Here is a 23,723-nt window from a genome sequence, read left to right on the forward strand (position 1 = left end):
GATTTGAGGCTTCTTAGAAACTGTCACTGATTCACAAAAACATTTCCTTCATCTTACTCCTGTCAGATTTCAGTGAGCTCCAAGGTCACTTTTGGTTTCCCAGTACTGTTAAGAAGATGAAACGGAAGCAGACAGGAGTCTCCTCAGGGAATGAAGTCAAACATCTTCCTTGTGCTTGATACAGGACAGATGTGACAGCAGCTGCTGCTGGACTGGAGGAAGAAGAGTGAATCCACTCCAAGCTCTGCACATGCACTGCACACCTTTGTCATAAGAGGTTGACTTTCCTACCCAACCCAGCGACCACAGAGGGTCAAACTGCTAAATTCCACACATTTCCTGCTGGAGAAACCAGACAGCGCATCAGGAGACAGTGCCTGTGACCCCTCAGTGCAGGTGTGACCCACAGCTCCAAGAAATCTTTCAGGACTTCTACTCACTGTGCCCTGCATTAACTCTGAGCCCACAGACAGGGCTCTGTGTAGTTAAATCCTCTCCCACTGACCTCACTGGAGTTACTCTTGTTGCTTTCCTCCAGGAACTGCTGCAGGGTGACCACTTCACTGCCAGGGGAGCCCGTTTTGGGGGGCTTGCTGTGGCTCTCAGGTGTCCTGTGCTGGAGCACGGGGCTGGACCTGGTGTGGCCCTTCAGGTACTGGATGGGGCTGCTGCTGCTGCTGGACCAGGCCTCGTGCTCCTGGAGCAGGCTGAACTCCCCACTGCTGTGGCTCTGGGGCCTGCTCTGGCTGGTCACTGCACCTGCTTTGGGGGAAGGCAGGAGGTATTTCCATTAGGAACACACCAAAAAGCTGTAAACCTGTATAACCCCACTGAAACCTGGAATGTTACCAGGTTCAGTTAGCATTCATTCTATTTAATAGACTAAAAAAAGCCCAGTTGTTATTTTTTTACTCTGTAAAATTACACTCCCTTGACTCCTTGACTTACCTTTTGCAGCTCTTCAAACATGGCACAATTTTTTTAAAATAAAAACTACCTTTCACTTATAATCTGGGCCTCCACCTACATAATAATATATTCCAAGAGGTTAAAGAGACATCTCCACTCTTATTCAGCATCACTGAGAGGCACAGGGTAATTAAATGTCAAAGGACACACAAAGGAGTGAATAGAAATAAAATGTTTTCTCCAACAAGAACTACTCAGAATTGCTGCTTCTCCAACAATTCCTGCTGTTACTCCTAGTTTGTTACAACTGGGACCTGCAGGAAGCACATGATGTTAGATGCAAAATAAATTCAACAACACCAGTTCGTTTTATTTGTCAGGAACTATCAATTGCTTAAAAAATACTGATGGATAATCAAGTATTTCCAGCTTCATGTCACTCCTAAGAAATGAAATGAAGTTTGAACCAAGATTAATTGTTTACAGTGGAAACGTCTAAACCTGTACAGACACTGGGGCAAGGAGGACTTCAAGGGACCAATTGAACAGATATAAAAAAAACTATTAGAATTATTCAGCTAGCATTCATTCCTAAATTTCCAGACAAACAGACACCATTTAAGAGATGCAAGCCATGGATATTAAATTAAGTCCTGAGCTGGCAGTGCTCTAGTCTAGTCTGTACAACAGTCTCCAGCTAAAAAAGCCACGAGATACAAAAAAATGTCGGGGTCTTTACACATGAAATTTAGAGAATACTGATAAAACCAATAATAATAATAATCTATCAAAACCAAAATATAAAGGCTTCTAGCATGAATCACATGTGCCATTTTGTGCAGTTGTACAGCACACAGCTCACAGCAGCAGTGCAGTGCAGGAGATGCTTGGAGATAAAAAAAAAAAAAAAAAAAAAAAGGAGCAACTTCTCAGCTTAAAAAGCTTTTAAAGTAATTTGGGGGGGAATTCTTATTTTTCTTATTATAACAATGTTATCCAGGTTAGGTTTGATTTAAAACAGTTGGTAACTTAAAAAACTAACACCACCTTTGTAATATTTACTAAAACCATAAAATACCTGTGCTTCTAATCTGGGGAAAGAAAGTTGTGAAACACTCAAGGAAGCACAGGCTGGGCTGTGTGCAGTGGGAGGTTTTTGGTTGTGGGGGTTTTTGAACCTCTACAGATGATCTTACAGAGAAAAGAATGGAAATGAAGCACAGATGTGAATTCACCCCCAGCATACCTTTGACTTCATGGAGTGAAGCATTGTTATTGCTATTGCTAGTGGATGTCCTGCCACTATCAAGGCTGGCTGGTCTGGAAGCTGAATGGAAAATTAGGAGACACCATGATGAACAACATTTTAGCAGAGGACACTGCACCTTCACATTCTGCTGCCAGAATGCTCAGAGGATCATGCACGACCTCCCAGGCTGAGCATGCCCATGGGAACAAAGTGGTTTCTTACAGATCAGAAAGCGAAGGAATTTCCAGGTGGTCCAAGAGGACACTTTGGAAAAGGGCACTACAGGAATGGCGAGGTACAGAGGAGAGGAAAAGAGAAAGAGTCTAGTTTAGAATTGAAACTGAGAGGGGAAGCAGGGATCAGACAGGGGCATGCAGGGGCTGCTGTGGTCAGGGCACTTACAACAGATCTGACAGGGAACCCTGCACAGGGCTGGGAGGCCACGGACAGGAGGAGCAAGAGCATCTGCACAGATAAAGTCCTGTACTCCTAAGCCAATACAAGGGAAATGCACTGTTAGTAGCCTCCAAAATGTTTGCTGCTTGTACTCATTGTAAATGTTTATAGTACACTTAAAACTCCACTTCTATTAATAGCCTATTTTTCACTTCAAAGCTTTGCTTGAAGGAACACGTAATGATTTTATAAACTATAGTACATGGCAAATTTGGGATTCACTGAAAACTAAACACTGAAAGGCCAGATTAGGACTTGATTTTTTAAGATTGAAACGCTAACTTCCTTTATTTACTATCAACTCCAAATGGAAGTGAAAACATTTTCCCACTAAAAGGGAAAATGTTTTGATCCTGTTCAGATGCACTTCACAAATACTTTCTACCAGAGATACAGAACATCTGTCTGATGTAGTAGTTAAGAGAGAAAGGAGAATCTGAAGAAATGATACAATACATTAGAGAGATATGAAAATCAGAGAGAGCATGCTCATTGCAATGATGCCATTCACTGTATTTTCACAAATTCATTAACATTCACATCATATATCCTTAATTAATTTAATGAAAGCTCACATCTTACCATGAACTCTTGATCCTGTACTAGAATCATCACTAATACCTTGTGGACTTACATCTTCAAAGGATGTAGTATCTACACACAGAGACATAAAGGAAGATGTAAAATAAAATAAAGTGGAAAGATTATTAAAATACTTATCATTGGTAAAATGGTAAAAATTAAAGTATTTTTCAAAGCAATCAATTTTTACTTAGGAAACATTCTATAGGAAAAACCTAGAAACATTTTATGATTGCGGTTATTAAACCAGTTCATTATCTTAGCACTGCAACTCGATCATTAAGATTGAAAAACTTAAAACATTAACTCAAACCAATATTTACATAATTACATCAGGGTGCAAAAAGCTTCTACCTATACCTTTATTATTTAGCAACTGCTTGGATCTGAAGCCTGTGGAGGAGTTGACAGTGGCAAAGTTGATAGCTGTAGTAGAGAAGGCCATAGCTCCCAATTCCTTCCTCCTTTTACCCGTGGATATATCATCAGGACCCTCCAGATGCTCAGAACTACCTGTCCATTGTCCTCCTGCCAGGACCATGGACTGCACCAGGTCATTCATGGCTGGGATGCAAATGAAAGCAAATGATCAGCGTGGGCAATGTACCTGCTGGGGTTGTTAATTTGCATTGCAAAGGTCGGACAGTTTTCTAAGCATTAAAGCGCCCGCAGCAGCAGCCGGCAGGAGCAAACCACACCCCGGGTACCGCATGCAACAGGCTCGGCAGGAGGGAGGGAGGGGATCGGGGCTCCTGAGCGCAGGGAGGTGCTCAAAACGGGAGTGGCAGGGATCGCCATGCGCCAGGTGCTGTTAGAGGCTCTGCCAGCCGCTTGCCGTGAGAAAATGGGATGGATGAGCGGGGACAAAACGGGCACGGGTGCTCAGCCAACGGAGTGCCGGCGCTGCCACGGGATCCTTGTACAGTGCAGGTTACTGCAGGCACACTGGGGTTTACAGAGCAACACAGAGAGGATCTGAAAAATACCACAGCTGATGATATTCACCTTTACTTCCCCAAACTCGAGAAAACCGTCCACCCCTCATTAGAAAACAAAACGAAACAAAAGAAATCAATGCAGCATTCTGGCAACGAGAACTGATGAACGAGCTCGCAGAGTGACAGACCACCAGAGAGCCTTGCACAATCTCCTACACTTGCTTTAAACAAAAAAAAATAAATTACAGTGACTTCTGAACAAAAGGCTTATGAAACGTGTCATTTCAAAGTATTTCCGTTAACACAGTGCACTGTAAATTCATATACACATGGGGCCATGTGTATATAGACAGCTATGTATACAAATATATGCAGTCACAAGGCACTGAATAGATTATATGCATGTGCATGGCTACGTGTGTGTGCACAGCTGCACACACATAAAGTATTCAGTGCCAAAGTTGTTTTTAAAAAAAAAAAAAAGGGGAGGGGGGGAGAAAAAGTAAAAAGAGAAAGCTCCAGCTCCTTGTACTGTAGCAGGACTTGCACATTGCAAAAGAGGAGGAAAAACAGAGCGCAGTCCAGGGAGAGGTTAGTGAAAAATTAGTAACGGAAGCCAGTGTAGCCATTGAGAAGAAGCTGAACTGTCATAAAGTCTTACACATGGAGCGACGGTAGAAGGCCTTCATTTTGTCTTTTTCCTTCGGTCTGTTCCTCAAAAAGGGCAGTCTTTTCAGTGCACCCACTTTTATGTCATAGCATGAGGAAAAACGGAAACAGGGAAATGAAAGAAAAAAAGGGAGAAGAACAGATGGAAGTTAAATGTTGAAACTAAGGACAGAAATGAATGTCTGAGTTTAAGCTAGGTATGCTATGCTAAAAGCTATCATTCTCCTGCTTCTGGGTGATAATGAAATATGAAAGTACACTGAAACAGGAAAACTTCCATAGATCACTCAGAAATGCACTGAAAATTACAGTGCAGAGGATAATACAGTTTGAAGCTCCTGAAAAAATAAATGTAACTTCTTTGCAGGTGATTACAGGAATTGACCACTATGTAATCTTTACTGTGAAAAACAGCATTTTTTTTGAACATAAAGAAAAATGTGAAGCAAAAAAAGCTGAAAATGAAAGCAACCCCAAGTACAATTTCTATGTTAAAATATGTTCACATTGTTATTATTTTTGGGGGCAAATTACTTCTGTAATGCTTTGCCTGCAAATCTAAGAGGACACAGTCTATTATCAGTCTTCAGTTCTTCTATTCTGTGCTCAGTAATAACTTTGGTCATCTACTGTCTCATAGAAAACCTGCAAGGGCCTTCTGATCAATATAATTTGTGGGCAGTATTTTGATAAAATACTAAAATCAATCTGCTTCAAATGTGCAAGTACTTTAGCTGAAAAAACACCAAAGGAAAAAAAAAAACCCAAAACAGCAAAAGAAAATCCAAATGTGAGTGTTGCTGTAACGTTTTGGGAGGGCCCAAGGAAAACCGAGTTAAATTCTACCAGGAGAATTACAGAGTTAAAATTACAAATAGTATTAAAAGAGGGAGGAGGGGGAAGTCACGAGTTAATCTTGTCCTTGGAGTCAGGAACTCTGCATTAGGAACTGCTGCCCTGCCTGGGGTAAGTCTGGGGGCTGATGCCAGGCACAGGAGCCACCATAGAAAGATCCAGAAGGGGACAGGGGATGGAATTCCCCAAAGTGGTGATTTCTGCAGAGATGGCAGCAGCTCTGGTTTCTACAGAGGTCTGCCAGACCAGGCTCTGCCTGCTTCGTCTCTGCAGCCCCTTTTGGGAGGTGTGCCCTGCTCCCCCAGCCTGGCACACAGCAGTTCTGTGTACAGAGCAGTGCATATATATCATAGATACATTTACAAGTGCACATGAGCCACCCTGCCACTGAAACATTCCCTATTCCTGCCTCTCCACCAGCTCTTCCCATGCCAGCACCCACAGGAACAGGTTCACAAACCAATCCAACCACAGAGGTCATTCTGCTCTATCTCTTTGTCATCAAGACAACCAACACAGGAAAAAAAATTCCTCTGTAACTTCTGTAATCCTTTACAGACAAAATAACTCATCCCTCTGTCATCCTTTATGGAAGATAACTGACTCCTCTTCACTAAAAACTCCTTAATTTTATTAAAAAGTAATCAGAGGATGCTCAAGAGCAGTTTCAGCCATCTGTCCTTCCTGTCCATTAACACAGATCCCCTGCAATAGGGCTGATGTATGGCTCTCAGCAACTGTGCCCACCAGGAAACTCCCCTGCAACCACTGATGTCCTGCAAACCCTGCATCAAAAGGCAAAATGCTTGGAGGGGAAACTGTGTCAGTAATATCTGCACAGAATTCACCTCAGAACACGTCCTGGAATAGTAATTCTAATAACTAACCCTGGGATGGCAGAGCTACAGCAAAAATCAACTGTTCTTTGTCTTTTCAATATTCCATGAACACCTTCTTGCTTTCTGAGCTGAGAATGAATGATGAGTGTTGCAGAATTCCTCATGTGAGCAGGAAAAGTTCCATTTTGTAACTCTCCTGTTTGCCTGAAATCCTCTGGGGAATTCTGTATTAAAATCCTGACTTGTTTTGGTTCATGCACAGAAGAAAATATGATGCAAAAACCTTCAAGATGCCTCGGTATTGGGAGCCCAGAACATTCCTTTTATTCCCTCTGTGACATGGCATACCTGCTACTGGTGTTCTAGTAGAGATGACAGTTTGCTAACAGCCCTAATTCCTTGTGAACTTACTAATTTCATGGAATGGCTAAAGTAGAAGCCAGTAAAGCATATATGTACTTCTCCACAGAAAACAAAAATTCCCTCTGCCTGCCTTGGGTTTTGTCTGGAAAAGCTCAGAATGGTCCCATCCAGAGGAAAGCCCTGCACAGTGTCAGGTCCACGGCACTCACCTGATCCTGAGGGTGATCAATGAGAATTTGTGGGCAGTACCTGGGAACAAGGAGCCATGAAAAGCCAAGGTGAAGCCCTGCAGTCAGGAGCACACCCTTCCTGCAGGATTAACCTGTGCTGGGACAGCAAAAGCCCTCCAGGCACCCCCTCCTTCCCACAGGGATCAGACACAGGCCCTGGCCACGCTGTGAGACCTCAGGTGGTGTTCTCTGAGAACAGGGTAACCTGATTTTTGTGCCAAGAGCACCTTTCCCAGGGAGATAACAGCTCACCTGGAAACATTTGCATGAGAAAGTGGCCTGTGTTGGAAAAACACAATCTCCATCACCACCCACAAAAGAGGAAAAACTACAGATGTCACAGACAGCAAACACTTTTGAAATCAGTATCTCTGACAGGGAATGGGGGATGTGAGCCCTGTGTATCCTGGAGATCTCTGTGTCAGATTCTCAGTCTTCCAGCTCAAACATTGCTGGTTTGTGCCAGGGAGGGTGAGCTGCCTTCTCCTGCCTCCTCAAGGACACTCAGGACATTTGACCTCACTGGAACCAGCTCCTTGCCAGCTGCTGGAGGTCAGGGAGGCACAGAACTCCTCGAGAGCCAGAGCTGCCTTCAGCCAGCACAGGGAGCTCCAACACCTGAGCATGGCACAGACAGGCTGCACTCACTGTTTGCTCCCTCCTGTAGCTCCTTCAGTGGAAGCTGCCACTGCCAAACTGCTTCCCATGGAAAAGAAAGGACCCAAATTCCAGGATTCAGGACTTACAGTCACTCTAGGAGCAGAAGAAGAAGACTGCAAAATGTGCACCATCACCAGCATCGTCACACTGAGAGATTCTCTCTGTTTTGTGAGGCACAGATTGTCTCAGATCTCTGCCTCAGAGCTGAGCTGGCACAAAATGCATCCGAATTCTCTCCAAAACTCTGGTTTCCATGGCGACATGTGTAACGGAGGAAGGTCAGGATCCGGAATTAGATCAGCCCTTCCAGTTTGTGGATAAATACACTGGGATTAAGGGGAACATGAGCAAGGTCCATGGAGTAGAAAATTAATGAGGTCTGAACAGCTTCAAACCTCTTTTGAGGCTCAGCCACCGTAAGTGCAGCCGTGGCTCCCCAGCAGGGTAACTGCACACTACAAGGTCCCAAGGATCATGCAAAGAAAACTGTCACAGAACAGCCCTTCCAGAACATGACATTGCTGACACAGATGCAGATGGGCTGAACCACAGCGTGCACACTCCCAGCTCCCACTGACACACAGCCAGGACAGCTCCAGTCACTCCCCAGTTCCACACCACTCACGGTTTGGATGTAAAAGCAACAGTTGCTTTTTAGAAAAAAGTTTAAAAGTACCTGGTTTGATGCCTACACTGAAAAAGGCTGAGGTCCCCAAAGGGGTAAGTTAGTAACAAAAGTGCTAAAATGTACTCTTGAACTATTTTCTTCAGTTATTAAAAAATACAGATCTGATTTTAACTTTTCCTGAAATAGCATTTTTTAGGATGTTTTAAAGTTTGACTAAGCTTCTGCAAGAAGCACAGAAAAAAAAAAAAAAACAATCACATCCTAATGGCAGTAATAATTCACAGCTGGCACAAACCCCAGACCTGCTGTCTTTTGAAACCCAATACACGAAATTTAAAAGTAGTAGTGCAAACATTGGAAGTGACTGTTAATGCACATGGATTCTGATGCTTTTACATGCACAGCCAAAATGCTTTTGGTGCACAGCTATTAAGCAGAACCATTACATCCTGATAACTTGGCTGTAACTACCTCTCAAGTTGTGAGAAACTGGGCAGTTTATGATTCATGCCAAAAGTGAAGAACAAAAGACATAGATAATAAATAATAATAAACAGAATCTGGTCTTACATATCCTAATGGAGGCACCCTAATGGGATGGCTATCAAATCTTTCAAAGTCAGCACATCTGGAATATTCCATCTAATCACACTTCTGTAGGTCCTCATTCTCCCTCTCAACCACTTCACTCCAATTTCAGGATCAGTAACAATTCCTGTATTTTTAACAGGCTGTGTTTCTACATTAACACTCCCTGTTGTATATCCACATTTCATTGTTGGTTTTGTGAGAAAACCCCAAATTTCACAGTTGGTTTTTTGCTGGGGGAACACCTTCAGACAGAAGGTGTTTTTAGCAACTCAAGGATGTTAGCACAGCCACAGCTTGGAAAACACTTCCAAGACAAGGGGAAAGAGTCATGCTAGGACAAGAGGGAGAACAAAAAGGGTCCTTGTGGTGACACCTGACATTCTATCCCAAATCCTGCTCACTTGACCCAGTATACCAGCGCCTGCTTCATCTTACCCAGGCACTGTGAGTATATTTTAACACTTGCATTTTGAGATACAGAAATGCTCAAAACTAGCTCTGCTCAAACACTTCAGGGAGTGTGCAAGAAGTTCTGCCCTTAATAAATTAACTCATGCTTCATTCCTACACACTTAGAAACAATCTTTACAAACCCTCCACAACACGCAGTCGTTTCCAACATTTAGCCAAGGTTTATTCAGGGACCGAAGCTGTTTGCAGTACTCACTGCTACTCTTTTTGGTGCCCAGGGTCTGCCCATCCTCCAGGGAGTTGGAGCCCACGGAGGAGCTGTCCTGGCTGTCCTGGTGGGGCAGCTGCAGGAATCCCTCGCTGGACTCGGAGCGCGTGGGCGTCAGCGTCACCGACTTGAGGCGCTCGCGGTTCCCGTCCTTCTTGGACTTGATCAGCTTCCTCATCTTCAGCGTGATCCAGTTGCCCCTTCTGTCAGCAAAACCACAGCACATTCACTGCATTTACACCACACTGCTTAGGCCTGCAGAGCCAACTGATTTCTATGCAAGGCAGACGTGATTCTGCTCCCATGAATGTAATGGAATCTCCATTTTCAGCGGGAACAGAACAGGCCTGCCCTGCTTTAGAGCTGGTTTATTTTACACCATGTTTGTTCAGCAGTACCTTCTTGGTGGAGATGGCTCATAGAATTTATACTGATCCATTATCTTCTCCTCCAGTTTCTCCTTCTGCCGCCTCAATTCATTTAGTTTGTCACTGCAAACAGAAATTAATGATAATTTATGCTTCAAAAACGTACACAGGATGCGTGGGCAGCACATTCCTCAGGGAGTCTGTTATCTGACAATTGCCACCTTTTGTGTGGAATTCTCACATAACCCTTGGTTCTTATTGAAAAAGCAAGAGATACAGCAAACAATCAGCCTTAGGCTTAACTTCATGATATAAAATGGAATAAAATTCCATTTGCCTTTTTTACACATTCCTCCTTTTAAAATAAAGTGCTCTATCATTTAGATAAGCACATTTTCTCTTCTCTCAAGTCCACTAAATAAGTTTAGATTACAAATCTACAAATTAATCTACAATGTATATAGACTCATGTATGAGTATTATCAATCTACAAAGACAGTGATTACAAATCTAAACTTTGCCAGTAGCAGAATGAGGAATAAATATCAGTTTTATTCATTATCTTCATCATCAGTAATGAACACAGTTGCACTGATCCTTTAGAACTACAAATATAATGGTGATATTTTGAGTTATCTGTTTTACATTTATCATTGAAATTCTTATTTTAAAGAGAAACATTTCAGAAGCATCACATGTCTTAAATTCAACAGAAACTTTTTTAGAAAAATGCAGGTATTGGTGTCACTGCCCTAATCCCAGTGACCTCCTTGTTTTCACAACTCACATGTACTGCCTTTGCTCTACATGGAACAGATCCTTGCTTTCCATGTTCTGCTCCAGTAATGTTCTGTTCTGCAGCATTAAGGTCTGGATTTGATCCAGCAGGTGTCTGTTTTCCTCCTCCAGGTTTCCTTTCAGTTGGCTGAGCAGCTGTTAAAACAGAGGAAATTGCCCATGCATTTATATGTGAGTGTATTTTACACACAGATAATGAGATTACCAAGTAAATTTAGGTCTACACAGGGGTTCTTAAATCAAACTCAAAATGAAATAATGAATCAACTGATAAAAGCCTCTTTGATGCTTTAAATAATTTAAACCAGATTCCCCAGTATGAGCCTGAGATGGTGTATTGCCTGTACAGCAAATTAATTAGTCTTTGGATGCACTTCATTATCTATAAATGACTGATACTCTAGCACTCCATATGATTTTATGGACCCATAAATACAGTTATAAAAATATTCTAGTGATTACAGCCATTACAAGCAGCAGAATTCCCACATACCTCACACTGATTATTCAGCTTTGTTGATGTAATATCCAGTTGCTGGTACTGTTCTTTGAGTTTGGAAAACTCAGCTTCCAACCGTGTTTGCTCCAGTTTGGAACTGTTCAACAATGTTTTCAGATTCTTGTGGTCAGTCTGCAGCACTTCATTCTCCCTCAGGAGCTGAGTGTATGTGTGAGAGAGCCTGGGATGCAAAGACACCATCAGAGAGCGCTGGAAATGAATTTGTTACCCACACTCCCTCTGAAACATGACATTTCCAACTACTCCATAAAATATACACACAAATTCTTTGCTGTCACATACTGTAAGTTGTCCCAGCCTCATTCTCCTAGTTCTGCCTTTGAGCCAAGCACTGCTCTCTGTGTATTTAAATACAAAGCAGCACCTCTATGTCACAGCTGGATTTAAGATGCCGCTTTTCAGAATAAAAGAATCCCACAAAACAGCCAGGATTTCCTGCCAACACAAAACAGGAATGGCCCAAACTTTGGCAGTCATGGAGGTTACACACTTCCTGGGCTCCCTTTGTCCCTCCTGGGCCCTGCCACGTCCCTTTGTCCCACATGCCCCCTCAGGATATAATGATTATTTTTGTGAGATCATGAATATTCGGATCAGCAGCATTAGGTGTCAAAGAAATGTGAAGAACACCACCCTTGTTCAGGCTGTGTGCTCAGGTGCCAGAACTCTCCTTACCTTTCATTTTCATCCCGAAGTTTTTTATATTCTGCTGCCACAGTTTCATGCTTCTCACTTTGCTGCAGCATTTTGTCCTGCTCTGTCTTGAGAACCTTCTCCAGCTCTTCCAGCTGCACTTTCTGTTTCAGCAACTGGTTGTACCTGCAAAGATAACACAACTGACTGTACCTGCAAAGATAACACAACTGACTGTACCTGCAAAGATAACACAACTGACTGTACCTGCAAAGATAACACAACTGACTGTACCTGCAAAGATAACACAACTGATTGTACCTGCAAAGACAATTCCTTTTGTTGAATGACCAAAAAAAAAAGGGATTTTGATGAAATGGCCTCTGTTGAAGTCATAGTCTAGTGACTGAGTGATGCTGATTTTATCAGAAAGCTATGGAAGCCCAGGGCACAGGGAATATTTCCCTGTCTGCTCTGGGGTGCCCTGACCCCCAGGGGAGCACTGACTTTGACCCTCACTCATGAAGAAAGTTTCCTAGACTTCAAGATAGAATAGAATCCACAAAAGTGTGAAATAGATTATAGAGAGCAGTGTAGGTGTGTCACTTGGTGAAAAGTTTAGGTTTTGGGATTTTTAGTATGTTGTATAAATAGATTATAGAGAGTAGCGTAGGTGTATCTTGGTGAGAAATTGAGGTTTTGGGATTTTGAGTATGCTGTGGATGGAAGCAAGATGGAGGGCACAGGGTGTTGTCCTGGGTTTCTTCTTCCTTCTTCTCCATGGGTTTGGGTGGCATTTTGTAATTGAGCAGGAAAGTCCACACTGCAGGCTCTGTGGGATCAGTAGTTGGGTTAAAAGGGAAATAATCCAGGTGTCAGTTCTTGATTGGATAGTTTAGTCTTAAAAGACCTCGTAACAGAGGTTGTTGGCCATTTTGTGCCTTCTAATGAAAAGCTGCCCAACTCACAGTAGTGAGACTGTTTTACTGCTAAGAAATAATAAACACCTGAGTGTGAACATGAAATACTGTCTCAAGTGCCTCCAGTGCAGACCCAGAGAAACCAACAACTGATACCCCACAGAGAGCCATTCCTACTGAATGTTTTCCTGGGTCCTTACCTATCCTCCAAGTCCTTGTGCTCCACCTCCAGGTTCTTGTGGGCAGCCTTGAGGCTGCCGTGCTTGGCGATCAGGGACTCGTACTCGGCGGCCTGGCGCTCGTGCAGCTGCTCCAGGCGCTCGTGGTCCTTGAGCAGGGCCTCGTAGAGCCCCTTCAGGTCCTCGCGCTCCTTCAGCACCGCCTCGTTCTCGCTCTCCAGGGCCGACTGCTGGATCAGCAGCTGCGCGTTCTGGTTCATCAGCGACGTGCTCTGTGAGTTCAGCGTGGAGTTCTCAACCTGCAGCCACAAACAGCAGCACTCGCAGTTATTTATCTCCCACCTCCCAGAGATTTGTTGGGCTTAACCCTTCTCGACCCTCTGGTTGTTCCATTGGCAACCCTTGTATTTGTAGGGAATGCCCTGATGAAGGCAGGAATGATGCATCTGACTCCATGTTCTCAGAAGGCTAATTTATTATGTCATTATTGTATATTATTATTATTACTATATTATACTATAATATTACAATATCAATAACATTAGCATACTATATTAATATCACAATATACCATATTATTATATTCTATAATATACCATATTATGATATTATTAATATCATATGTATAGCAATAAATATTATGTCATAACAATATTGTCATATTATATGACATTATCAATAATATTAACATATTATATTAATGTTGTCATATAGTATTTTTGTGTTCTATTATTATCATACTATATTATCATGTTATAACAATGTCACAATATTAATAATATTAATATGTTATACTAATATTATAATATATATTATTATTTTATTATAATATTATATTAAAGAATACTATACAATACTAAAGAATACAGAAAAGCTACTCAGTGAATGCTAAAAAGATAATAATGAAAAAAAAGATAACAATGAAAACTCCTGACACTTTCCAGAGTCCTGACACAGCTTGGCCCCGATTGGCCAATGAGTGAAAACAACTCCCAGCAGAAAGCAATGGAACAATCACCTGTGGGTAAACAATCTCCAAACACATTCCACATCTGCACAGCACAGGAGAAGCAAATGACATAAGAATTGTTTTCCTTTTCTCTGAGGCTTCTCAGCTTCCCAGGAGGGAAATCCTGGGAGAAGGAATTTTTTCAGACAACCTTTTCTTACATCCCAGGAGTCAGCTCCAATTCAAAATGTTCCAGGAGTATTTCTTAGCAGAAAGCATTGAAGCATGTGATTGAATTGACTGGGATGGATCAAATTATTATTTATCTTTCAACATCTGTTAAAATGTGATCTTGCTGACAGGGCTGTTTTCCCCTAGCACTGAGATACCTTGGAGAAACAGATCACCAGTGATCCTGATAAAAGCCAAATCTGTGACATGACTGAAATAAAAGGGACTTTCACTCAGGCATGGAGATTTATGTTTTAAAAAATTCTGAAGTGTCACCACGAAATCTTCATGGCATCCACACATTGTTTCACAGTGAGAATTCCAACAGGAACATCCATTTAACAGAGGGGGAGATAAACAACAGCACCTGGAAGGAACTATCCATGTTCTGTCCTGTGCTCTTTTGTGGAACAGCACCAGCTCTCCAACAACAGTCCCAGGACAGTATTCATGTGTATTAATACACTAAAGCTTTCAAGATTAAACAGTTTTAAAAAGCCTCAATCAACCAACAACTTCACTTTTTGTGCCTCTGGAGAAATCCTTGGGTATCTTAAACTGGTGCTTGTCACCTGACCTGCACCAGCTTCCCTCTTTCCCGTGCAAGAGATGAAAACCACAAACTACTGAGCCTTCTAATACCCTCGGGGTATCTATTAAGGAAAAAAAATTCCATCTCTCACTCCAGTTCCTGCTGTTACCAGGGAACAAATCCCTTCCTGCTGCAACTGCGGGGTTCTTTGTTACAGATGAGAAAGCTGAATCTTTCACTGGAAATGAAGTCATGTCTGATGGCATGGGTGTGCTGGGAAACTTCCCAGGCTGAATCCTGACTTTGGTTAGGTCAGAATTCCCAGTTACCCCTTCAGACATCCTTTCCCTTGGCTACTCCTTATGGGTATCAGCAGGAAGAGAGGAATTAGCTGCTGAGGAACAATTCTGGCACAGTCCAGGTACAGCAGCTCAGCCTGCACTTCAGATTTAGCCAACAGTTCATCACTTGGATTTTCCTGAACATATTTCAACTTCCACTTGGATTTGCAGTTCATGGAGAATTGTTTTGCCAGAGAGGAGAGGCCTGTGCTGCTGGGCACGAAGCAAAAACGGAACCACACAGATATTCCTGGGGTTTGTTGATGAAGGGAATTACAAAGCACTCAGAGAGCTCTGAATCCCAGCAATCCCCTCTCAACTGGTTAAATGGGACACTCCCATGTCACATCCATTGGTTTTTAACAACCAGAGGTGGCACAGGGTGTGCACCCATGGCCTGTTTGACTGGAGTGCTAGGCACTAATGACATTTCAGTGTGGCAGCAGAAAGTGCATCCATAGGACAACAATGTTCTGCTTCCCAGGGAGAGGCAGGAGGAGACTCCAGGCATCCACCAAATCCATCATTTGTTCCATTTAAACAGTCCTTGACATCTTGATTTCCATCAGCCCTCCATCCTTTCTGACACTCTTTATTATTTCTGCTGCATTGTGGGGTTTTTATCCCCTCTTGAGGTAGTTTTGATTCTTAGAACACCAAAAGCATTAAAGTGATTAACAAGAATATTTAATGTGTAAAGAAAAAAGATAGATATTTAACAACCCTATTAAACTGTAAGGGCAGCATCTGAATTTCGGCCAGAAGAGCTGCAAGACTCTGGGGACAGCCATTTTTATAATTTCCATGGTCCTTTTTTGTAATTTCCAAGGCTACATGACCTTTTTTACTGCCTCTCATTTATTTAAAATCAGGTCTTCACACATTTATGTAGCTTTTCATTTTCTTTTGGTTTTTGAAAATCTTCAGTATTTAAGTATCTTGATTTTCCTTTTAGGTATGGCTTTACTTTTGGTTTTTTTTTAATATTAATAAAATAGATAAAATTTATTAGAATATGGTTGGACACACTACTTCCCTGATCTAATTTAGATGCATAAATACAATAAAATCTCAAGGAATCTTGGAACAATGGATAAGAGAATCTACTCTAAGATTTTACATTGGACAAAGAATTACAACAGATTTTTAAAAATGTAGCTATTCATCAGCAAACCAACTATTTTTGACTGCAGAGTGCAGATTATTCTCATGTCACCTTCTTTCCCAGGTCTCTGCAGGAAGCCAAATGTGATTTTAAAGCTAACCATAACAACGTATTTTAAATTTTCATTGGGAAAAAAACCATTTTAATTTTATTTTTGAAAGCAAGCTAAGGCAGCATTACCTGCAGCTTGGCATTCTGAGTTTGCAGAGTTGTGTTCTGCTCCTGCAGGGACACAGTCTGTCTCTGCAGGGCCAGGATCTGGGCCTGCAGGTTGTTGTTCTGTGTCTCGAGCTGCTTGAGCTGCGTTTTCAGCGCCTGCTTCTCCGCCTGCAGCGTCGCGTTCTGGGGGTGCAAACCACACAAACCTCAGCTCCCAGCTGCTCCAGGAACCCCAAGGTAAAACACAAGAGTTCTCCAGATCACAGAAAGCAGCAGGAGCATGCAGACATTTACAGGGTGGGATAAAACTGCAGAACAAATGCACTTTTGGGGGATTTCTCACTGGAAAAACAGGGAACAGATGTTGCACCTATGGAGGAACAGGAAAGGAATCTCCAGGACTGGGTAAATAGAGATTATATAACAGGGATTGGAGGGAGAGCTGTGCATGCCAAAGGACAAACTCAGGTTTTCGCATTTCCTTTGAAAAGGCCTGTCAAGTGCTTTATGGCATCCCACAGAGCAGAATCCAGCTGCTACACACACTGCATTTATTTCAGATTGTGCTCAGGGTGGAAACAAAGTGATAAATTAAACTGTCTTAACAGCACCCTCATTTGCATTACTTCAACAGCTCACCACAAATAATTACCACCAGAACCATATTTAAAACACATCTTACATTCCTCTCCACCTCGATTAATCTATCTTTAACTTTCAGTAATTCTCTAGTAGTCTCCTGATTTTCTTTCTCCCACTTATTGACAGACTGATTTCCTTCTCCACTTCTTGGAGGAGAATTCTGAACCATCCTTTCCTCTTCTTGTCTCTGCTTCAGAGCTTCGTAGTTCTTCTTCACCTGGAATTATTTAGGACAACTTAGGTTAGGTTTAGAATTTTCCATTTTGCACTTCCAAATTTATTACTTTATTACCTGTCCATGACCCTTCTCAAAGAGCAGGAAGTGCTGTTATGGCATTTGTAAATTTGCTTTTTGCACATGTTTGGGGAGATGATGTACAAATTATTTACGGATATGGACAGTTTAACCCCAAAAAACAGCAGACTTCTATTTTTAATATTTTATTTCAGTGTTTTTAATTGTACCCCCCAACTTTTATACTAAAATTCTACAACCAAGAATTGGTTGAATTGATAGAATTTCCTTTTTTAACCAATCTACTCAGGCTGCTCAAGGTAGGCCAGAAAATGTAACTGGAAATGACATCCCAAATCAAATCAACTCCAGGTTATTTATCCAGCTGACATTTTCATGGCCAGTGAATAAGCTCAACAACTTCTCATGTGATTTCAACACAGTCTTAAAAGCAGTCACAGTCCTAAAAGCATTCACACCTTTGTCCTGCTTTCTATGACCTGAATGATGCCCATTTTTTGCTGTCTTACCCAAAAAGTGTAGGAATAACACCAGCTCATTTAATATTCCAGAAAAATGCCTTTTTTTCCTTACTGTTTTCAGCTCCTGACGCAGCTGCTGGTTCAGATTTGTTGATTCCTCCAAACGAGCCTCCAAAGCAGCAATTTTTTCTTCTTTTATTTCCAGAGACTTCTTGAGCGTGGATTCTAATTTAGACTCCAAAAGCTTGTACCTACTGGCCAACAACAACAAAAAAATCTGTATTTTCAATAATTATTCCAGGTATTTACATTCCAAAATGTTCTAGAAAAGACTCATAGCTACACTCAAAAATCCCTGAGTGCTGTGCTCAAAAGTATGAAGACACTTCAGCACCCACAGCAAGTTCTATGTCAAAAATAACCAGAAGATGGTTGTCAAAACCATTTTTGACTTTTTGACTCCTCCTTTCTTTTAAAACATGTTAGACCCAGAAAAAGCCCCACTGAGGCACACCAGGGGGTGCTGGGTCTCTCTGCACCATTAGTGAGTGGTGCCTGGATTCCTTCTGGCTCCACTCCAGCCCATCCAGCAGGGACCTGAACTCAATTAGGATGTGAAGTATTTGGAGAGCAAGATTTTCATCAGTTCCCATTTCCTGCAGCTCCAAAGGGAGGCCAGGGAAGGAGATGGAGCACAGCCCACAGCCCTGTGCAGGTGCACACTTGTTTGGTGCATCAATGTGCAAATTGCTCACTCAGCACAGCTGCTGGTATTTTAAGACTGCTGCCATCCTTGATGTGCAAAGCTTCCATTTTAAACCACATTCATGATACTGTAGGGCACCTAAAACCCCTCAAAATGTCAGTTTGAGAGAGAAGTGGTCAGATTAAACTGGATTGATTTAGAACTGCACATTGTTTATGGGAAATACAAACCAAACTCATTAATACCAAACCCCACACTCATTAATCACTCCTAAGCAGTTCAGTCCCTGTGTGTGGCTCAGAATGTGGAGAACACCCCACTCCTCCCCACAGCTGGATAAAACAAACCCAACACTGATATTCCCCCTTTCTAATCCTGGCTGCCAAAGGATCCATCAGTTTAGTGAAGGGAATAAAGTGCAGCAGACTCCTGAATGGACAATGGCATCAGATCCAGTCAGGAACTGGAGCAGAAGACAAATGGGAAGAGAATTAATAAGCAGAAAGCTGTCCAGTAGCATCATGCAGCACAAGGGGAATCTGAGAATTCCAGATCTGACAACTCATTCCCAAGGATTTATGGAATAGTAGGCAGCCTGTGACCAGTAGAATATACAGAATTTCACCTTCTTGGGCTGGAGCACAGATTTGGCTACAAGTAATTCCTGCTACTGAAAAATGACACAGTTCTATAGAAAACAAAGGAGGAAAAATAATAATAGCAGAAATGCAATACCCACTTACACTTTGAACAATGAAAGATGGTACACATTTTTGAATATAACTGCAAGTAGGGTTATTTTGGATTCAGATCAAAATCCATAAATCTGTTTGTCCAAGGACAGCAGGCAAGAGAAAATGGGAAACACTTCCAAGTTAACTCATAAATCCTGGCCAGTTTAGACCTCAACAGAAACACTCTGAGGTGCTACCAAAGATCGTTCCTTAAAAATCACAAGCAGCTCTTTCCCATCAGGAGGAGGAAAATGGTACATATTTAATTTCCATTACCAGAATGGCAGAGGCAGATGAAAAACTCCACTGAGAAGTCATTTATTTTACCCACAATGAACCCAGCTCTTCACGGCCCTGATGGAAGAGCTGGCAATGACTCACCTATGTATTGTTATGTAAGGAAAGCAATCCAGGGATCTTTGGGATGAATGAAGAAGTTAAGAATAATGGAAAATCAGGATATTCATGGGCACAGCAAAATTTCAAACCAATCCTAGCTCTCACTTTGATAGCAAACATTGCCCTTTCATGATCCTCCAGCTCACATGGAGCTTGGGAAGAAGCTCAAGTCAGTAGCAGAGCCCAACCACCTCTAACCTAGAACTTGATTAAATGTTGCTCCATTTGGGCTTCAGCTAAGTTTAAGCTTCACCTTGGATCAAGATCTGGTGGTTTTTTATTTGGTATATTTACCTAAGGACACACCAAATGCTTATCAAGGGCTGTATGTGACCAGAAATACTTAAATCAGAACAAATCCAACCAGTTCAAGCTCTGAGAACTTCTCCTGAATTTATGTGGGAGCGGAGGAAGGCAGGGGAAAGCCACCAGCAGAAACCAAGAGGGGTAAAACACAGGACTCTGGGACAGAGCACTGGCAAAGGGAAGCTGCATTCAAACCCCAGGTGTTATCTGGGTTCCTTTGCACACAGAAGGCCCCAGATCAACCTCCATGCTCAGGACAATCAGCTGTAATAACAGACCATGACAGCAGAACTGCACTGGTGAAACTGCACAGCAAAGCTTGGCTGGAAGCCCACACTGTCACCAATTTCCCCATAATCCCTGCAGGATGAGGCAGAGGAGGAAAATGCAGCAGAGGTAACAGGGCAGCAGCTGCTTCGCAGTGCAGGTGTGCAGGAGTGATAGAGCCACCACCAAGGTCTGGAGACACTGGGTACTTCCCAGCCAGGGCAAGTGGGAATGCAGCTTTGCCTTCAGGATGGAAGAATTAGAAGGAAATGGTTGCAAGGAAAGAGTGAGACAGTTTAAGGTAATCACTATGCTACAAAAAACCATTTGTGTCAGACAGGCAGACAAAAAGGGAAAAAAAATTACTTTGAGCTAATTATCTTTTACTGCTGCTGTTGCTGCTGCTGACTAGAGCATAAAACATTTTAATTATAATTAACTGTATCTCCTGACATACTTCAATGAGTCTCTTAGCAACAAAAAGTGGCAACTCACTGTCACAGTCAGCTGAATGTGAAAGCAGCACACCAACTAATTAATTTCCAAAAATATCAAGTTCCTTTTTGGGTCTATGAGTGTGCCTTAAAAATGTTAAGAGTATGCACAGAACCAGTCTGCAAAATCACTTTAAGAATAAAAAAGATCCTCATTTGTCCTTTTGTCATTCTCACCTGTCATCACTGCTCTGCTCATCGTGCAGGAGACGCTCCTTGTTCAAGCCAATTTTCTCAAGCTCATGGGCCAGTTTTTCCAGATCATTGTTCATCTGTTGAGTCTTCAATTTCTCATTCACCAAGTCCTTGCACAGAAAAAACTACAGTCAGTATTTATAGCAAAATAAAAAAAAAAATTCAGGAAAATAAAATAATGTAGTCTTAGCTCTAGGAGTGCTGAGACAAGGGTGTTTTATCCCTACATGACTGGAATAATTCAGCTTTAAGTCTCCTGGCAGCTGCCAGCTTTCAGCTGGATCAGACATTACACTGCAACTAGAATTTGATTTCCCTGTCCTCTCTTCCTTTGCCTTTAAGATTTTCTTTAGAATTTCCCTTTAAATTTGGTCTGGAACATGCCAGTGAAGGGGAAACATCCCAGCAATATGACATTCTTTCTTTCCATGACTGATTACAGAAATTTTGATTATCTAATGCATAAAGGTGTTAACAGTACACAGATTAATGCAAAAAAAACCTCCCAGATCAGACACCCAGATACAATTTCTGTACATTATACACAGATTATGATGGGAATGGAAATTCCTCTGTATTTACCTCTCTCAAAGTGACCAGGGTTTTCTTATCAATGGTAGCTCTTTTCACCAGCTCCTTGTTTTCCTTTTCCAGCTCCTTCAGGCGCAGACAGGACTCTTTATACACAACTATTTCTTTAAACAGAGATTTATTTTCCCTTTCCAGATTACTGATTTTGACATTATTTTCTTCCAAGGTACTATCTTTAATTTCTGCTTGCTGTCGAAGCCTTTTATTTTCCTTTTCCAGCTGTTTCTTATCCTTTTCCAGTTGAGAAGTCTCTTGTTCTAACAACTTATTCTCCTTTTCCAACTGCTCCAGGCGCTTACTGGAGATTTTTAACTCTTCCAAGTTCTTTTGCAAGGTTTGATTTTCAGTCTCTAAATCTTGTAATTCACTCTCTAATTGCTGAATTTTCTTATTGCTGTTTTCCAGGGCTTTCTGTAGCCTTTGGTTTTCTGTGTCCAAGCCTTGGTAACTGACTTCCAAGCGTTCAGTCTTTTTAAAAGAGGCTTTCATCAGCTCAAGGCTTTTTTTGAGCTGCTCCTTTTCACTCTCCAGCTCCTTATTTTCTAACTGTAACTGTGCCACTTTAATGCTCGTACACTTCAAGGATTCGATTGTCCTCCGTAACTCTAAATTTTCTTCATCCAGTTGGGAATTCTCCTTTTCTAAGGATTCCAATTGAAAAGTGAGGTTTTTCAGGCTATCCAAGGTTTTTTTCAGCTTTCTGTTCTCTGTCTCTAGGTCAGAGTTCTCTTGTTCTAAGGCCTCAATCTTCTCACAAGTGATTTTTAGGTTGGTGATTTTCTTCTGCAATAACTCATTTTCCTTCTCCAGACGATGGACCTCGCTCTCTAATTCTTCTGCCCTCTCCCCTTTCTCTTTGTAGTGTTCCAGTTCTTTCCTGACTTGTTTTTTTTCAAATTCCATTTTATTTAACTTACTGCTGGTCTCTTTGATAGACTCATGGAGGATTTTATTTTCCTTCTCAATTTCTTTCATTCTTGCCTCAGCACTGATTTGTGAGCGCTGCCTTAGAGAAGCCACGGTTTGATTCAAGTGTTCATTTTCTTGTTCTAAGAGTTTAATCTAATTTGGGTAGAAAAATGGTAAAGTGATAAACAACTTGCCAACAAGGAATTGCTTTCATATATAAACTAAAAGATACTCATCATATCATATTCACCTTTTATTTTAAGTTAAAGAAAATCTCTGTTTATGTGAAGAATCACAAACATTATTTCAAGTTTGATAACAAAGTAAATCTTCAAATCTCTTCCTCTTGAATATTAACAGATAAACATAAGCCCAAAACTAATAAAGCACAAATCAAAAGAAAGCTTTGCCTACTTCCTGGCAAATTTAACTTTCATTTGTGTTTACCCATGTTTAGATTGCTTTTTCTTACACTCTGTGATTTGCAGAGCTGTGTGTCCACAAAGAACAGGACTGCAGCAAGTTCTGAACCAAACCTGAGATGGAGGGAGGTGTGGGAGCCACAAAAATCTCTTTATTTCATTTGGAAAAAGTAGAGGTGAGGGGTGGGAGGTGAGGGAATCCTGATCACATTCAACAACAATTTGAGAAGCAACACACCAAAGTTACACTGATTTTTGAGTTAAAAAGAACCTTTGGATATTCTGTTCCAAACCAGCTTCAGAGAAAGTAAATCATACTGGAATTATTTTCCTAGGAAACACTTTCCCAGATCTACCTCAAGGATAAAGGCAGAACCTACACCTTAATATTCAGTATTTCTTGACTTTTTAGGTTGCTCCAAATCATTTGGAATTATCTGGGCATGTAACACCAGACAGCAAAATCCAGCAAAACTGTTTGGATCAATATTTAAATGTACACTAATAACCCAGTGTAAGGGATGTTTCAACAATAAATTGTTTGGGAGAAAAGCAAAAGTGCTGCTTGCAATGAAAAACAGACTGAGAAAATTACAGGCTGTTCTCCCACAGTGAAATCTGAATGGAACTATTAATTACAGATCTACAGCTCTGCTCCCAGCAATGACAAACTGCTCTGGAATATTCACCAGAAACTCCTTAACAGGTGCCTAAAAACACAGCTCTGGAGCACCTGCCATGGCACTGAATAATGTCCATGAATTCTGCTTCTACAATCCCAAATCTAGAAAAAGTCCTGATAAATGCCTCCAGGATTTTGGGTGAGACCAAATGAATTTTATCTCATCCAAATGACTCCTACTGCAGTAAGTGTCAGCACAGGATTTTGGAAGAAATA

General features: G+C 41.6%; 1 protein-coding gene across 16 annotated transcripts in view; it reads right to left on the reverse strand.

The window, feature by feature from the left end:
* Window positions 1–23,723, reverse strand: part of CCDC88A (coiled-coil domain containing 88A) — a 69,318-nt gene that overhangs the window by 8,114 nt on the left and 37,481 nt on the right. For 3 of the 16 annotated variants that reach the window (XR_010027222.1, XM_063152747.1, XM_063152746.1), the window contains 18 exons: window positions 21,486–22,556; window positions 20,886–21,013; window positions 17,915–18,056; window positions 17,126–17,302; window positions 16,465–16,626; window positions 13,088–13,365; window positions 12,010–12,153; window positions 11,308–11,494; window positions 10,804–10,949; window positions 10,047–10,139; window positions 9,637–9,851; window positions 4,796–4,879; window positions 3,557–3,760; window positions 3,197–3,268; window positions 2,561–2,647; window positions 2,381–2,437; window positions 2,156–2,236; window positions 506–762 (listed from right to left, as the gene is read on the reverse strand). Coding sequence is in view for 15 of the 16 variants with exons in the window: in XM_063152747.1 (XP_063008817.1) it covers window positions 506–762; window positions 2,156–2,236; window positions 2,381–2,437; window positions 2,561–2,647; window positions 3,197–3,268; window positions 3,557–3,760; window positions 4,796–4,879; window positions 9,637–9,851; window positions 10,047–10,139; window positions 10,804–10,949; window positions 11,308–11,494; window positions 12,010–12,153; window positions 13,088–13,365; window positions 16,465–16,626; window positions 17,126–17,302; window positions 17,915–18,056; window positions 20,886–21,013; window positions 21,486–22,556 (3,585 nt within the window). In the remaining variant the exon portion in view is untranslated. Of the gene's footprint in view, window positions 1–505; window positions 763–2,155; window positions 2,237–2,380; window positions 2,438–2,560; window positions 2,648–3,196; window positions 3,269–3,556; window positions 3,761–4,795; window positions 4,880–8,849; window positions 8,868–9,636; window positions 9,852–10,046; window positions 10,140–10,803; window positions 10,950–11,307; window positions 11,495–12,009; window positions 12,154–13,087; window positions 13,366–16,464; window positions 16,627–17,125; window positions 17,303–17,914; window positions 18,057–20,885; window positions 21,014–21,485; window positions 22,557–23,723 lie in introns of all 16 variants that reach the window. The other 13 variants (XM_063152748.1, XM_063152750.1, XM_063152744.1 and 10 more) reach the window with 13 other exon arrangements.

The sequence above is a fragment of the Melospiza melodia genome, chromosome 3 (assembly GCF_035770615.1).
Source record: "Melospiza melodia melodia isolate bMelMel2 chromosome 3, bMelMel2.pri, whole genome shotgun sequence".
NCBI lineage: Eukaryota > Metazoa > Chordata > Aves > Passeriformes > Passerellidae > Melospiza > Melospiza melodia.